General features: G+C 39.6%; 1 protein-coding gene across 1 annotated transcript; it reads right to left on the bottom strand.

Moving 5' to 3' along the window:
* Window positions 1–2,953: 2,953 nt before the first annotated feature.
* sra1 (steroid receptor RNA activator 1) lies at window positions 2,954–16,534 on the bottom strand. Its single transcript, XM_041192919.1, has 5 exons — window positions 16,297–16,534; window positions 11,626–11,751; window positions 10,655–10,872; window positions 8,642–8,750; window positions 2,954–3,699 (listed from the first exon to the last, which is right to left on the bottom strand). The coding sequence occupies exons 1-5, from the start codon at window positions 16,370–16,372 to the stop codon at window positions 3,539–3,541; spliced, it is 690 nt and encodes a 229-aa protein (XP_041048853.1). The 5' UTR covers window positions 16,373–16,534; the 3' UTR covers window positions 2,954–3,538.
* Window positions 16,535–17,149: the final 615 nt, after the last annotated feature.

Raw genomic sequence — 17,149 nt, 5'->3', positions numbered from 1 at the left:
CTTCCCGGCACCGGCTACAGGAGCAGGGGTACGAACAGACAAGACCCAGCGCACAAAACACTCCGGTCCAACCGCTGCAACTCGGAATAAAGGTTCCCAGTCCCCTTTTTACCCCACACCCCCCTCTCTCCCTCTCTGCAGCTTTGTCTTGCACCTGCTCTATCTCAGACTCCCCACCTGCACATCTACTTTTTAACCTACCCCCCTCAAGACTCAGATTTCCAACTAGAATAAGCTAATGAGTTTTGATGATGAAACTCGTTACAACGAAAGGCTAATCCTTATTAGCGTGCAAGCAATCCAGTAACAGCACTCATTTCTGGTGGGGTGCATTCCCCAAAGTCCAGCTGTCAACAAAATGAGATGGGATCAGCGAAAGTGACAACCCGCGAAAACACTTAAACATCTCCAGCTGTTATTTCTTCCCCCAGCGGACCGTCATGGGCACAATACTATAGGTTACAAGTGTAAGCAGAAATGAATGACACGAGACATGAGCGAGGCTTAACATATCAGGGTCAGAATATCATTGCTGCAGAATAATCAATGCAGCGAAACGCTCATTTCAGTGACTGAGATACATTCTAACTATAATTCTTGAGACCTCAAAATGTTCCAGGCTACATAATGAACAGAATCAACATTTAATACGTCAAAAAGTAAATTTAAACCCGGCTGTGGAGGAAAATGAAGCAGACAAAACTGTACGTTAAGACTTCAAGGTAAATAGGATTATGCCAACAGCTCTGAAAAATTGATCAGTTTGAGCTAATTTCATTGCTCACTTGAGCTCAAGAGAATGTCTCTCAATTACTGAGATACCCGAGTACAGCATTTAGGCTGATTTCACATCGTTAAAAAATACTTTAGATAAATCCAAAGGTGGCATTCCATTTCATTTCTTTGGAGCTAATCACCATTCAGTAATCTCAGCTAGATGTACACATGTGATAATGGCTGTGACAAGATCAGGCTCAGCTGTGATGTCTACTTCTTTTCAATGATAATAAACAAACATTCTGCTGGTGGAATTGCAGGCCAAATGTGCACCACAAATGTTAGTATGCATCTGCAAGCAGGGAGTGAAACATGATTCCCTCTTTGACTTGTTAAAAAAAAAGCAAAGATTATGTCCACCATTTCAGTATTAAAATGAAAGTACACTTTTTTCCCAGCTCTCTCTTATTCCATATCCATGTACCCAGTATAGCAAGATATAGCACATTTAACATACATACATACAAACATAAGAAATAGGAGTAGGCCATTCAGCTCCACAAACCTGTTCTACTATTCAATAAGATCATAGCTGATCTGTTTGCTTGGAATTCCACATTCCCATTAACCCCCCAATAACCTTTGATTCCCTTGCCTAACAAGAATCTATCTACCGCTGTCTTAAAAATATTCAATGACCGCACCCCATTGCCTTCTGAGGCAGAGAGTTCCAAAGTCATTTTGGAACCCTCGGGAAAAAAAAATTCCTCATCTGTGTCCTAAAAGGGCGACCCTTGATTTCAAAACAGTGTCCCCTGGTTCTGGACTCACCCACAAGAGGAAACATCCTTTCTACGTCAACCTTGTCAATACTGTTCAGGATTTTTTATACTTCAGTCAAGTCAACCCTCACTCTTCTGAACTCCAGTGGAAACAGGCCCATTTGGTCTAACCTTTCCTCATCAGACAAGTCCACTCGTTCCAGGTATCAATCTAGCAAACCTCCTCTCAACTGTCTCCAACGCACTTACATTCTTCCTTAAAGAGGCCAAAATTGCACACAATATTCGAGATGTGGTCTCGCCAACCCCTGTATGACTGAAGCATAACATCCTTACTTTTATAGTCAATTCCTCTTGTAATAAAGCATAGCATTCTACTAGCCTTGCCTACTTGCTGTACCTGCATATCAACCTTTTGTGACTCATGCACCAGAACACCTAGATTCCTCTGCATCTCAGTTCTGCAGCCATTCTTTGTTTAAGTGATACCCTGCTTTTTTATTCTTCCTGCCAAAGTAAACAGCTTCACAATTTCCCACATTATACTCCATCTGCCAGATTATTGCCCACTCAACCTATCTATATCCGTCTGCAACCTTCTTCTGTCCTCTTCACAACATGCTTTCCTAACTATCTTTGTGTCACCTTAATTGTAAAACTTCATTTTTTTGGTCTTTTTACTAATTTTCACTAATACTTTTAACCCACCCCCATTTTGTCCTTTTGCTATCTGGCAGAAGTGGAAACATAATTACAATGATGCATCCTATGGTTTGAAGAGCACTTTATTTGTGATGAGGATTCTGATTGCCCACTGCAAAGCCCCCCTCCATAGGAAGCGTACGAAACGGATTAAAAAGTCTTCACACTGAAATGCAAACCAGCAGTTTTTTTTAAAACTGATAGAAGAAACAATTCAGGACACTTGAAAGGCACAGACATCATTCTTGGCCATGGATGGAAATGGAGATCAGGGGGCAGGAAACAGGTTCTCTATCTACATCCATGACCAGGAATGATGAAAATAGGTTGTGGAACGTGTGCAAAAAGTATCAGTATTGTGCATAAAAAGTAATTTTCTAAACTGAATAATTTGGAAAACCTGAGGGAAAAAAAGTAAAACGACAAAAAAGTGCAGTTTTACAATTAAGAGGCTAAGTCTCTCGGCAGATTTTCTGGAAGTCAGAAATGGAACTTAAAAACATGGCAATATTTGCACCTATCAATAGTTTTTATTTTTCTGGAGAACATTTCCCAGTCTCAGCTTTGTCAGGGTGAGGGCGGGAAACAACATTCGCCTTAGTGCAGTTCCGAGCAGGCCGAGCATGCAGTTATTCTCATCACATTCAATAATCCAGCACATACCAACTATTGTCATTGTATATTTAGATGTGTATGAATGAAAGAAAAATGTTTTTCAATAAAATAAAGGACTTTACACGCACACTATAACCCAAAGCTATTTCAAGATGACTCTTCACCTTGAATCTTTAATGATTGTTTTAAAAATATAAAATGCAGCAGGAAGGCCACAATTTCTGAATTACTTGTGGTAAAGTTAAATCGAAATCTCATTTCTACAGATGTCAGTAAAACAAGCCATGTAAAAGGAAAAAAGCGTCTCTGGAAGAGCCCTATGTTCTTGTAGTAATGAGGCTTGGCTGCACTCTCTGTGGCAGAGGAAACTGATATAGTCAACATCTGACACTCGCCTTCCAAACAGAATACTCGGAAAGGATTTAATCATTGCAGCAGCTTCCTGGTGGCCTAAGAGTGGCCAAGTCATTGAAAAGCTCAGTCCATTTCTTTAAGACTAAAGTGCTTTTGTAAACTCTAGAACAGTCTTAAGATAAGAATACAGCCTGAATACATGCTTTCATTCCTGCTCAGTGCAGGAATCATTAACAAGTATTGTCTTTTCCTTATTCCTGTTGTCAAGGTTTTATAATTTTGGTACTTGACTACATTCTCACTGAAGAACAGTATTATCAGTTGGATCACCATGAATGGTTTCAACATAGCACCTCAGCCTCTAACTCTTAATCTTTGTTTCCATTGTCAGTAAGGTCAGATGGTAGATTTTTAGTTTCAGCAATGAGGCGTTTCACTCCGACCATCCACTGTCCAACTTCATTCACATGGTCAACCATTAAAGATCTGTGGATTTCATCAGCAGAATCCCAATTGCATTGCTCCATTTCTGTCAACAGACAAACATATACAACATATTCTTAGGAATAGTCATTTGGTAGTACAGAATTTGAGTATTGCTGAAAAAAGAGACCTGTCTAAACTTTCCATCTTGCACTCAGCAGGACATGCCCCCTTATATTGGTATTCTTGCAAGTGCGAGATGAGTGCAAGACAAAAAATTTAGACGTGTCTCTTTTTTCAGCAATTTTCTTAGAACTTAAAATATATCATTAACCAAACGCTACTTACAATACACAGATATCCTAGTAAAAGACAGGGAAAGGGAGATGGGAGGTAAAAGGAGAAAACAGTCTGCTCTGAGGAAAGAATTCTGAATTAGATCCCATACATTAGGGGTACCCAAGCTTTTTGTTTTTGTAATGCATGCAAAAGAGCCTCACAGGCCAGATATGAATGTAAAATCAATGCTCCCATAAATTTGCATTTCACTATCTATTGGTGCTAACAGATCTTGGTATTCTGACTAGGGACTTAGCCATCAATTAGATAACAGCATTAAGAACAAGTCTTTTCAAACAGAACAAGCCAGCAATAAAAAAAAGACGGTACATAAAATAGACACTGTACTGCTTGCATTCCATGGCCCAAACTGCACAGGTTCAAAGGCCATAAACATCCATAGGCTATAGGTTAGATACTCCTGTATTACATTACAGAGCACTTAATATGAAAAGATGACCAAAAGAAACATTTTTATCATTAGTTTCATAAACAGTTCTCATTTTACAATGGTTTTGCTTGATAAATAGATTCCTAAGTTTGAATAAATAAATCATTTTCCAGCCTCCCCCATTTGACCTAAAAACATAGGAAATAGGAGTAGGCCATTCTGCCCCTCAAGGCTGCTCTGCCATTCAGCTAGACGTTGGCTGATCTTCTACCAAAATGCCATTTTCCCACACTATCTCCCCTAATATCATTAATATCTAGAAATCTATAGATCTATCTTGAACATTTGTAATGACTGAACCTCCACAGCCCTTTAGGGTATATTCCAAAGATTCGTCTGAGTGACGAAATTCCTCATCTGTCCTAAATTACCTTTTATTCTGAGACTATGTACTATATTCTAGGTCGCCCCCATAGCCAGGGGGAACATCCTCCCTGCATCCATCTTGTCAAGCCCTATAAGAACTTTGTTTGCTTCAATGAGACCACCTCTCATTCTTCAAAACTCTGGAGTATACAGTCCCAGTCTCCTCAATCTCTCCTCATTGGACAATCCTGCCATCTCAAGGATCGGTCTGATGAACCTCCATTGCACCCCTTCTATGTAAAGTACATCCTTCCTTAGGGAAGGAAACCAAAACTGTACATAATACTCCAGATGCAGTATCACCAAGGCTCTGTACAACTGCAGCAAGACTTCTTTTCTCCTGTGCTCAAATCATCTTGCAATAAGGCCAACTAACCACTTGCCTTCCTAATTGCTTACTGCACCTGCATGCTAACTTTCAGTAACCTCTGAACAAGGACATCCAGGCCCTTTGAACATAAACACCTCCCAACGTCTCACCATTAATGAAATGCTCTGCATTTCTGATTTTTCTTACCAAAGTGGATAACTTCACCCTTTTTCCACATTATATTCCATCTGCCATGTTCTTGCCCACTCACTGAGCCTTGCAGTCTCTTTGCAAACCTCCTCAAACTCTCATTCCCTAGTTTTGTGTCATCAAACTTGGAACATTACATTTGGTCCCCACAACCAAATTATTGATATAGATTGTGAATAGCTAGGGCCTTGCGAAACGCCACTAGTCACAGCTTACCAACCCGAAAATGACCTGTTTATTCCTATTCTCAATCCTTGTCAGTATATTATCCATAATCCCATGTGTTCTAACTTTCCTTACTAACCTGTGTGGGGCCTTATCGAAAGTTTTCTGAAAATCCAAATACACCACATTTACTGGTTCCTCCTCATCAATTCTGCTAGTCATATCCTCAAAAAAACTCTAACAGGTTTGGCAAACCTTAGGAATGTCCTTTCATAAATCCACACCCAATCCTACCATTATTTTCCAAGTACCCAAATATCACAGCTTTTATAATAGGTTCTACCATTTGCCCTACTACTGATGTCAGACTAGCAGGTCTGTTTTCTCTCTCCTTCCTTTCTTAAGTGGGGTTACATTTGCTACCTTCCAATCTGCAGGAACTGTTCCAGAATCTATAGATTTTTGGAAGATGACCAGCAATACATCCAGTTTCTCTACTGCCACCTCTTTCAACGCTCTGGGATGTAAATCATCAGATCCAGGGGATTTATCAACTTCCAGTCCCATTAATTTCCCCAGTATTACTTTTTCACTAATACTAATTTCTTTCAACTCCTCATTCTTGCTTGTCCCTTGGCTCTCTATTATTCTTGGGAGGTTTTCTGCATCTTCCTTCGTGAAGACAGACAAAAAATATTTGTTTAGTTTAGCTGCCATTTCCTTATTCCTCATTATAAATTCCTCTGTCTCTGCTTATAGCAGGCCCACATTTGTCTTTGCTAATCTTTTCATTTTTACACACCTATGAGAAGCTTTTAGTCTGTTTTGATACTTTTCACTAGCTTATTTTGGTATTCTACATTTTCTTTCTTTCAATTTCTTGGTCCTCCTTTGCTAAATTCTAAAATGCTCCCAATTTTCAGACATACTACTTTTTTGGCAACTTTATAACCCTCTTCCTTTGATCAAATACAATCTTTAACTTTTCGTTAGCCATGGTCGGATCACATTTCCTACTGGTTTTTTTGTGCTTAAAAGGAATGTAAATTTGTCGTAAACCATATATTTTACTCTTTCAATGCTAGCCATTGCCTGTCTACTGTTATATCTTTTAATATAGTTGCCCAATCTACCACAGTCAATTTGCTCCTCATACCTTCATAATTTCCTTTGTTTTGATTTAAGCCCCTAGTTTTGGATTGAATCACATCACTTTCGAACTTAATATAAAATTCTATCATATTATGGTCACTCTTCCCTAGAGCTCCTTGAGAATGAAATTATTAATTAGCCCTTTCTCATTGTATAATACCAGATCTAAAATAGCCCATTCTCTAGTTGGTTCCTCAAACTAATGTTCTAGGAAACAAACCTTTTATATTTCTAACCCTTTCCAGTTTTGAAGAAAGTCCATTGACCTGAAATATTAACTTGCTTCTCTCTCCATAAATGCTGCCTGATCTTCTGAGTATTTCCAGTATTTTGTTTTTATTGGGGTTTTAAAAAACATTCAAATTAGCATGTATCATGTCCTACTCAATACGTCTCAAAGAGTAAAGCACAATTCCACCTTTCTTAATTCTGTTTCCCATTTTTAAAGTTATTTTTCTCTCCACTTTTCAGCTTCCCGAAATACATAATTATCTGGCCTGGAAATAAGACATAGACACGATAGCCAGTTGCTCAGAGATGCATGGAACACTCCTTTTATTTAGTCATGGGATGTGGGTGACGCTGGCTAGGCCAGCATTTATTTCCCATCTCTATAAGGTGGTGGTGAGCTGCCTTCTTGAACCACTGCAGTCCATGTGGTGTAGGTACACCCACAGTGTTGTTAGGGAGGGAGCTTCAGGATTTTGACCCAGTGACAGTGAAGGAACGGCGATATAGTTCTAGATCAGGATGGTGGGTGGCTTGGAGGGGAACTTCTAGGTGGTTTTCCCATGCATCTGCTGCCTTTGTCCTTCCACATGGTAGCAGTTGAGGGTTTGGAAGATGATGCCTAAGGAGCCTTGGTGCGTTCCTGCAGTGCACCTTGTAGATGGTCCACACTGCTGCCACTGTGCATCGGTGGTGGGAGTAGATGGCATGCCAATCAAACAAGTTTCTTGAGTGTTGTTGGGGCTGCACTCATCTGAGCAAGAGTATTCCATCACAATACTGACTTGTGCTTTGTCAGGAGGTGAGTTACTCGAATAGGATTCCTAGCCTCTGACCTGCTCTTGTAGCCGCAGTATTTATATGGCTAGTCCAATTCAGTTTCTGGTCAATGGCAACCCCCAGGATGTTGATGGCGGGGTGCTGGGGGGGGGGGGGGGGGGGGGGGGGGTTCAGTGATGCTAATGCCATTAAATATCAAGGGGTGATGGTTAGATTCTTTCTTGTTGGAGATGGTCATTACCTGGCATGAATGTTACTTGTCAGCTCAAGCCTGTCCAAGTCTTGCTGCATTTGGACATGGACTGCTTCAGTACCTGAGGAGTCGCAAATAGTGATCATTGTGCAATCATCAGCGCACATCCCCACTTCTGACTTTATGATGGAAGGAAAGTCATTGATGAAGCAAATGAGGATGGTTGGGCCTAGGACACTGCCCTGAGGAACTCCTGCAGTGATGTCCGGGAACTGAGGTGAACTAACACTGAATGAATTACTTTCTGATTTTACCCTCTTGGAGCAAGGGATAAAGTATCTGTTCTCCAATCTGTGCCTTTTGCAATAGATAATTCAGATTTGAGTTGAAGAGAAATTTCTTCACTCAAAGGGTTGTGAATCTTTCGAATTCTCTACCCCACAGGGTTGTGGAAGCTCCATCATTGATTCTATTTAAGGCTGAGATAGACAGATTTTTTGGTCCCTCAGGGAATCAAAGGATATGGGGAGCATGTAGTCAAGCGGAGTTGAAGCTAAAGATCAGCCATAGTCGTACTGAACGGTGCAGCAGATTTGACAGGCCATATGGTCTACTCCTGCTCCAATTTCATTTGTTCTTATTCAGAATTTTATAAGTATGTGCTGCTAACTAGAGCCTTCGCAGAAAAATGTACAACTCTGCTCACTCATATTTTTGCACTTGAGTGTTACATATCTTTTGCACTTATGGAAACACAACTTGCATTTATATAACATTTTATCACATCGCTCAGCACATCCCAAAGTGCCTCATATACAAGAACTTGGACAAGATACAAGACACAAGTTGATTACCTAGTGTGAGCAGTTGCATCCTTTTTTGCACTGATACAGATAGCTTTCCCGATTGCCACATATCCTGGAGTATTATTAGCCTTCTACCAATATCATCACAAACTTGTTTCTAGACAGGAAGTTTGAAAACAAAATTTTCAATTATTAGCTGTTACATAAGTTTTAATGTTAAGTGGCTGTAAGTATTCAAAATAATCCTTCTTGACACTTAACAGCTGCCATTAAAATATCACTATTTAAAATGAAATCTTAAAGTGTTATCAGACTATTGTTTGCACTGTTATATCAATTTATTTAAGACCCATCTGCAACACCCTTTAATTCCTACACATAAGCAAACTATTGACAGCATCTTTTGCTATGGAACAAATTCACAGTTTGGCGATATGAAGATACTTTGAAGATATCATTGACTCAGTCATATAATTTTCTCTTTCTGGGGAAATGCTTGGATTTCACTCTGTGTCTCCTCCTCAATTTATAGCCTGAAATTGGGAAATGTGAAAATGGGCAATTGTGGCTGTGATCCAATTTTCTAATATTCTATAATACATCATATTGGTACAATCAGCTTTTTACCAAGTTGTTTTACCTATATCAAATATCAATGCATAGCTGACATTCATTTTCACTTTCAAAGGAAGAATAGAGCTACTACCTGAAAGATAAGTGTATATTGCTGCTTTCCTGCATGTCAGTTTTACTGTTATCTTTGAGTCAGAAAGTTGTCGATTCAAACTTCAGACCAGGCCTTGAACCCACAATCAAGGCTAATATTTCAGTGCAATACTGAGGATATGCTTTATTTCTGGAGGTGCCTTCCTTCAGATATGGTGTTAAACGAATGCCCCACTTTCCTGTTCCAATGGTTCAATTGAATTATAAAGTTTACATCGTTACTCAATGGGTAGCAGGTTCTCCTGAGGTTCTGGTCAATATTCTTCCGTCAGCCAATATGACAAAAAAAAGGAACTTGTCATTCATCTCACTGCTGTTTGCAAGGATATACTGTGCATGTAAGGGTTGTCAAATTTGCAACTTTTCACTTTACACATTAATGATCTAGAAGAAGGAACTGAGGGCATCCTGGCTAAGTTTGCAGATGGTACAAAGATAGGTAGAGGGACAGGTAGTATTGAAGAGGCAGGGAGGCTGCAGAAGGATTTGGACAGGTTAGGAGAAAGGGTGAAGAAGTGGCAGATGGAATACAATGTGGGGAAGTGTGAGGTCATGCACTTTGGTAGGAAGAATAGAGGCATAGATTATTTTCTAAATGGGGAGAGAATTCAGAAATCTGGAGTGCAAAGGGTCTAATTTCTGCTCCTATGTCTTATGGTCTTAAATATAAAAATAGTAGTTTTAAATAATTTGCTGTGCAGGAAGATATTTGGATGTTTCTATAAAAATGCAAGCTTTCTCTACAAAAATAGAAAATTTGGATTTATTCTGTTCCAATAGTTTATTAACTTTATTCCAATATCTCCTATGTTTTCAACATAATTTTTCCCTCTTACAAAAACATTGCTGATGTGCAAGTATCAGGCTGATTATATTTGATGGATATTTGATATTCTAAGAATACGTATGTAGCATCATTCCTTCTCTCCATTTAGCCTTCCATCATTCACCATTTCCAACCAACTTGCTACTACACATCTGCTAAACTAACTCTACAATCTGGTGCTATGAGTGTGGGGGAATTCTGGGTGATCTTCCCTGCCTCCCATTTTGTGCAGGAATACTTGGTTGTGTTCAGCATTTCTGAGATACAAAATTCAGTGTGTAATTAATCAGATATATGAATACACATCCTACCTCTATTACAGTTGGTTAACCAAGTTAAGAGTTTAAGATGGTATGCAATGGTTGATTTGAACAGAATATCAATACAGTCTACTGTTGGTCAATTCCTTGTCAGCTAATATTATATCTGTAGGATTACCATTGTTTTTAGAACCCAGTTGGATGTCATTTCATAAGCTTTGCTGGAGGAACATTATTCACTCTGCTTACCTTAACAGTTTTCCTACAAGCCTCCAGTGCTTTATTCAATGGAACTAAAACATCTTCCACATTTACTTCACAATCAGACATAACTGTAGCACTCTGCACTGGTTTACAACTGTTGGACTGACTAGATTGCTTTGGAGGTGGTGGCGGTGGCATCTTCTCATGGGCTACGGAAGGGCCCGATGGTATAATTGCAGGAGGAATTCCAGCTGGTCCACAAACTACGGGAAAAATACACAATATATAAATAGAATCTTGCCACTGGGGGAAAAAATATTTCTATCTCCATGTTACTGGGAGTAAATGCAATTCAAGGTGTTTCATAAAAAATGAAAGTTTTTTGTACTAGAATTCATGGAGGGAATGGAATAATCTCTGAATTAAGCAATACTGCTAAATTAATGTGTTGCCAGTGAGCTGCATCATGCGCAGAGTGGTAGGAGGTACCTTCCCAGGCTCATTTTCCCATGTGGTGAATTCTCAATTGGGGTTAGGAGGAAGTGCAATGCAGAAAACAGATGACAGTTCTCAGGGGAGGGAGAAAAGGAAGTCGAGGAAGTGATCCAGCTTATGACTGTGCACCTCCTAATGAAAGGCTAGAGGTCAGCATTTGTAAAGGTTGCTTGCCCAGTCCCTTATAAAGAATAGGACACTTCAGGAAACTGCACATAGGAAGAGGAGATTTAAAAACATACACAAACTGGTAAAAGTTAAAACTACTTTTGTACCGAGGCTGCCCAGTAATACAACAAAGGCAGAGAAAGTGCTGATTTGAGTAAACACTAATCCATACTTGCTCCTCATATTTTGTTGACAGCTGGTGGAGATACCAGCTCAAAAGGGGAAGTTCAATTACATGAGAAAAAAATGATGACCACAATTTTGATATACCTAATTTGAATTTTTATGCCTATCGATTCCAAGCAGATATTCTGCCTTAGATTGCATATGTAAGATAAGTAACTGATGCTCACCTTTTGGTTTTTCCAACTGAGGTGCTGGTACCCTCTTAGTGAGAAAATGTTTCCTGGGACGCTGTGCTTGTGTCTGCAACCCATACGAAAACTGAGGGGGATCATTCCAGCCTCGCTCCTGGTTTCCTGATTTTTTTTAAAAAAGGGTTTATAATTAAGCAAAACAGTACAAGTGATGGTATAAAAATACATTACAGTAAACCATTCAAAACAACTGCAATTTGTATTTATATAGCACCTTTGACAAACAAAACACCTCAAGGCACTTAATATTCTGTACATTTCAGTTTTTAAGAATGTTTTCAATATTTTCCAAAATGTTCTTTGTGGTGACATCAAATTTTTCCTATTCTCTCCAATTTCTTTAAAACATGAAATTATTTTTCACAAGAACCTATTTTCCTCATAAATAATGATTAATGAAAATCATTCTCAAAAAGCCACATTTTTCAAAGCTAACCTGATTTTCTTAGCGGTTCATTAACTACAGAGGAAAACAAGCATTTTCCTGTTAAACCAAAAATGTGCGTCTCCCTAAGCAAATAATTAACTGTGGATGAGAGGACACACAAAGGCAGATATCGACAACTTGCATTTACTCTACTATTACTAAGATAAGAAACTCCATTATCATTGCAGCACTCAAGTTCTCTGGTGGCCATTCATAACTCAGTCACAAGATGTGAAATTAGTCCAGTGAAAACACAATTTTCATCTTGTTGCAAAGGTCTTGAAGTCAGATCCTCAAATAAGAAAGACTCACTTTATAGTGTGACTCTGACCTGAAGGAACACACAACCTCTGATATGTGGTGGTATATTTCTTTTAAAAGCAGCAAAAGGCGATTAGTGGGATCAATTAAATTCTGCTGCAAGTAGCATGGATGCATCAAGGTAAGGATATCAGTGATGGGCAATGAAATATATTTTTTCCATTAGTCATCATGTAAGTATCAAGTAAAGTTCACCTTACTCTGACCAAAAGTCACAAGAACACTCACTCATCACCGTAAATCTTTCCATTCTAAACTTTGAGTCAAAGAACTTCAGCACAGAAACAGGCCATTCAGCCCAACTAATGCTCCACACCAGCCTCCTCTCACCCCTCCTCATCTAACCCTATCAGCACTCTCTCAGGTGCTTATCTAGCTTTCCCTTAAATGTATCTTTTTGAGAGAGCTTTCCAACTGTTGTGTAAACATGTACCAGGCAAGTGGCAATTCTGTGCTGTGAACAGATATTGAACTTATCCAATAGTGACTGAATCTGGTGAATCAGCAAAACTTTTCCCGGCCAGGACATGTAACGTGGCAAGCTTTCTCACAGAAAACCAAGACTATTTCCTCTCTAGGATTCAACATTATAAACCTTGTTTCTGGGGTGGAGGTAAATTCGAGTGAATATATTTGTCACTCCATTAAATTTATTATTCTCCATTAAAGTGCTTTCAAGCTGTGAAAAGGGATAAACACAAATTTTAGGAATTCAAATTTTGTTGAAATATAAACTGCTCATAAATGTATTGCTGGTGTCAGTTATATTATTTAGTGGACAATAATCTTGGTTCAGAAACAGAAAACGCTGGAAAACTAGGGTCAAACAGCATCTGTGGAAAGAAAAACAGTTAATGGTTCAAGTCCGTATGACTCTTCTTCAGAGGAGTATTTTACTTTTATCTTCTTAATCTTGGTTCTCTCAGCTGTAATACAGTGAACTGAGTTGTGCCGTATTTCTTTAAAAAAAGCTATTAAAGGGTCATTGCAGTGTTACCCTGAGTTGGTTCATGGCTTTGGTGCCTTACATCCTGTCAGCTCCCTGGTCTCAATAATGTAGCACTTAAATATGATTGCACATACTAAATATAATACTCAGACTATAGTACACCAAATAATCATATGTGCTCTGCCCGCAGGCAGGTCATTGGCTCATAGTCTTCTCCTTGTCTTGTTGTCCTGTGCCAGTCTTTTCACTTTTTAAAAACTTCCTTCAATTTTCAAGCTATCCAGTATTTATAATCTCTTGCTTCTTCTTCTTCCTTGAAATCTTCCTTTCATGTCTCTTATTGGTCCATTTCCTCTGAATGCGCCCTGCCCAGGTTAACTGTTCCTTAATACAGTCAGCAAACTTCTTTAAAAACAAAAAAACTGCGGATGCTGGAAATCCAAAACAAAAACAGAATTACCTGGAAAAACTCAGCAGGTCTGGCAGCATCGGCGGAGAAGAAAAGAAAAGAAAAACGTCAACTCTTTTCTTCTCCGCTGATGCTGCCAGACCTGCTGTTTTTCCAGCAAATTTCTTTGATCGTTCCCTCTCTTCAGCACTTCATTTGCTACTTTTTCTATCCATCTGATCCTTTCCATTCTCTCCAAACTCACATTTCAAAACTAATTAGCAAATTGGTCTCCTTTTTCCGTCAGGTCCACGTCACACATCCATACAAAATACTCCAAATCAAGCTCCTTCAAGGTCTCTTATTGAGTTATTTATTCAGCTTTCCGGTTAGCAACTGTTTCGCTCACTTAATACAGCCTTTCCTATTGACATCCTTGTTCTTATTTCTTTGTTGTATCTTCCACCTGCAAATATTACGCTTACTAAAAGCAGAGTTGATTAAAAATATGAGAAAGGTTGTAACATCAATGTTACATTCAATGTTTATTAAGCTGTACAAAGATATTTACTTATCAGGAGGACAGCCAGAGGACTTCATGCAGACAATAATGATCACCCTAAGAAAGAAGCCAAAGGCATGCTGATGTTCTGACTTTCATACAGTCTGATTGCCCTTTTATCAAACGTTATGTTGAGAATTATAACAAAAAGAGTGGGTGGGAAGACACAGAACTACATCAGAGATGACCAGTTTGGATTCCAGGGAGGAAGAGGGACAAGTGACGCAATCAGCATTGTAAGATTAATGAGTGAATGTAGTTTAGAAATAAGTGCTGGAAATACTCAGTGGGTTTGGCAGCATCTGTGGAGGGAGAAACAGAGTTAACGTTCCAAGTTGATTATGTCTCTTCTTCAGAATGCAATTTAGACAAAGCATATTTTTTTGTAGATTTTGAAAAAGCACACGATCAGGTTGACTGGATCTTGGGAGCGCTGAAAGACATTGGAATAGACTGGTGAAATAGACAACTCATAAGAAATCTGTACATGGGACCAGCATTAACAGTGAGTAGGAAAAGGTGTAATTGGAAGAGGAGTTCGACGAGGACATTTTTTATCACCAGCCCTCGTCAATGTCTATGCAGAAGAAATGATCATAGGAGCTTTTGTAGAAGCAGAATCAGGTGTTAAGATTTGGGAGGAGGGGATGGGGGTGCGAATGATAACATCAATTAGATTTGTAGATGACAAAGCACTTCTAGCAAGCGCAGGAGGATTATAAGAACTAATAGACTATTAACAACAGGCGTGAACTTTGGAATGAAAGTGAACATCAGCAAAACCAAAGCAATGCACATCTCAAAATCGCCAAGAAATATTCATATATCCATAGGAGGAAAAGATCTTGAACAGATGCAAGAATACCAAATAATATATAAATACACAAGAAAATGGCATATTTATAGACCTTGTGTACAAAACGACAGTTGCAACATGATGTGCCTAAGTAGGGTGGTTAGTGGGTCATGCTGGCAAGAAAGCTGTTTTGTACTTTTTTTGGTCTGCCACTGCGCTGTCACTTCCTGCATGTTGATTTCTGGTTCAGCTACCTGGTTGATCCTGCTAATAGCATTTAATATCTGCACTCCTCTAATTCTGGTCTTTTGCGTATCCTCTATTTTAACCACTCCAACATGGATGGCTGTGCCTTCGGTTGCCTATGCCCGAAGTTCTGTAATTCCCTCCTTTAAGGTACTCCTTAAAGCCAACATTATGGTCATCTGCCCCAATATCTCTTTATGTGGTTCAGTGTCATGTTGCTTTCTAATGCTCCTGTAAAGTGCCTATTATATTAAAAGCATTATAGACATACAAGTTGTTGTTAAGTCAAAATTCTACTCAGTAGCTTACTTTTCCTGTCCAATTCTTTCAACTACATTCCTACATGCAGCTAACAATATGAGAAGTAACCTTTGTCCCCTCAGGACATTGCTTAACTCGAGCAGACTGGAACCAGAGATGGGGGTGGGGAGGGTTCTTGCTCAGAGCCTTCTTGCGACATTCGCCGTGAAAGGTCCTTCAAAAGATGTTTTGATGCAGGAAGTTGAGATTTTCTTTAATTGCTGGTAACATTTTTTTTCCCTCCTAATGCTGTAGCTTCATTCAACCCATCCACTTCCGTGTCCCTTTCCTTCCTTTGTCATCTACACCTCTCTCTGTTTATAAATATATTATACTATATATATATATTACTTTCTTAAAATGCTGCCCAGCTTAGATATGTATGCACATATACACACATATATATTCACATATACCCTAAATATATTATCTCTCTTTCTATATATCTCTCAAAGTGATCAGCTCTAGGGCAGTATTACATCACCGCCCACAGCTGACTCTAACTTGGCCACGTAACCAGGGTAACAGACTAAAGCCAACGCCTCTACACGCGTCCGCCCCTCAGACACCTCGGCTTCTTTAAATCCGGCCGCCGTTTCCCGTACGAAACCATTTGTTTTTTTTTCTCTTCCCCCTCTCTCTCTCTCTCTCACTTTACCTGGTTTCACGAACAGGTCCGACATTTCACTTTCGTCCCTCCTCCTCCTCGCCGGGGGCCCGGTCTCCGGCGTCATGGCGTCACTTCCGTCAGCAGGCGAAGGCACGTCACGTCACAGTGCGTCAGCAGGCCGGAAGTGTCGACGCAGTACAGGGCGTCGGCCTTGTGGACGCCATAGGCGGTGCTCTCAAGAGTACAAAAATAAAAACAAAAAAACTGCGGATGCTGGAAATCCAAAACAAAAACAGAATTACCTGGAAAAACTCAGCAGGTCTGGCAGCATCGGCGGAGAAGAAAAGAGTTGACGTTTCGAGTCCTCATGACCCTTCGACAGAACTTGAGTTCGAGTCCAGGAAAGAGCTGAAATATAAGCTGGTTTAAGGTGTGTGTGTGGGGGGCGGAGAGATAGAGAGACAGAGAGGTGGAGGGGGTTGGTGTGGTTGTAGCGACAAACAAGCAGTGATAGAAGCAGATCATCAGTCCCCTCCCCCATCCCCACCCCCTTTCTGTTTCCCCCTTCTTTTTTTTTCCCAATAAATTATAAAGATTTTCCTTTTCCCACCTATTTCCATTATATAAAATAAAAAAAAAACCCACTAGAGCTATACCTTGAGTGCCCTACCATCCATTCTTAATTAGCACATTCGTTTAGATAATATCACCAACTTTAACTTTAACACCTATGTGTTCTATTGTACTATTGTTGTTGACATCTTTTGATGATCTGCTTCTATCACTGCTTGTTTGTCGCTACAACCACACCAACCCCCTCCACCTCTCTGTCTCTCTATCTCTCCGCCCCCCACACACACACCTTAAACCAGCTTATATTTCAGCTCTTTCCTGGACTCGA

Source organism: Carcharodon carcharias, chromosome 8 (genome assembly GCF_017639515.1).
Source record: "Carcharodon carcharias isolate sCarCar2 chromosome 8, sCarCar2.pri, whole genome shotgun sequence".
Lineage (NCBI taxonomy): Eukaryota > Metazoa > Chordata > Chondrichthyes > Lamniformes > Lamnidae > Carcharodon > Carcharodon carcharias.
This window is presented reverse-complemented; position numbering and strand designations above follow the sequence as displayed.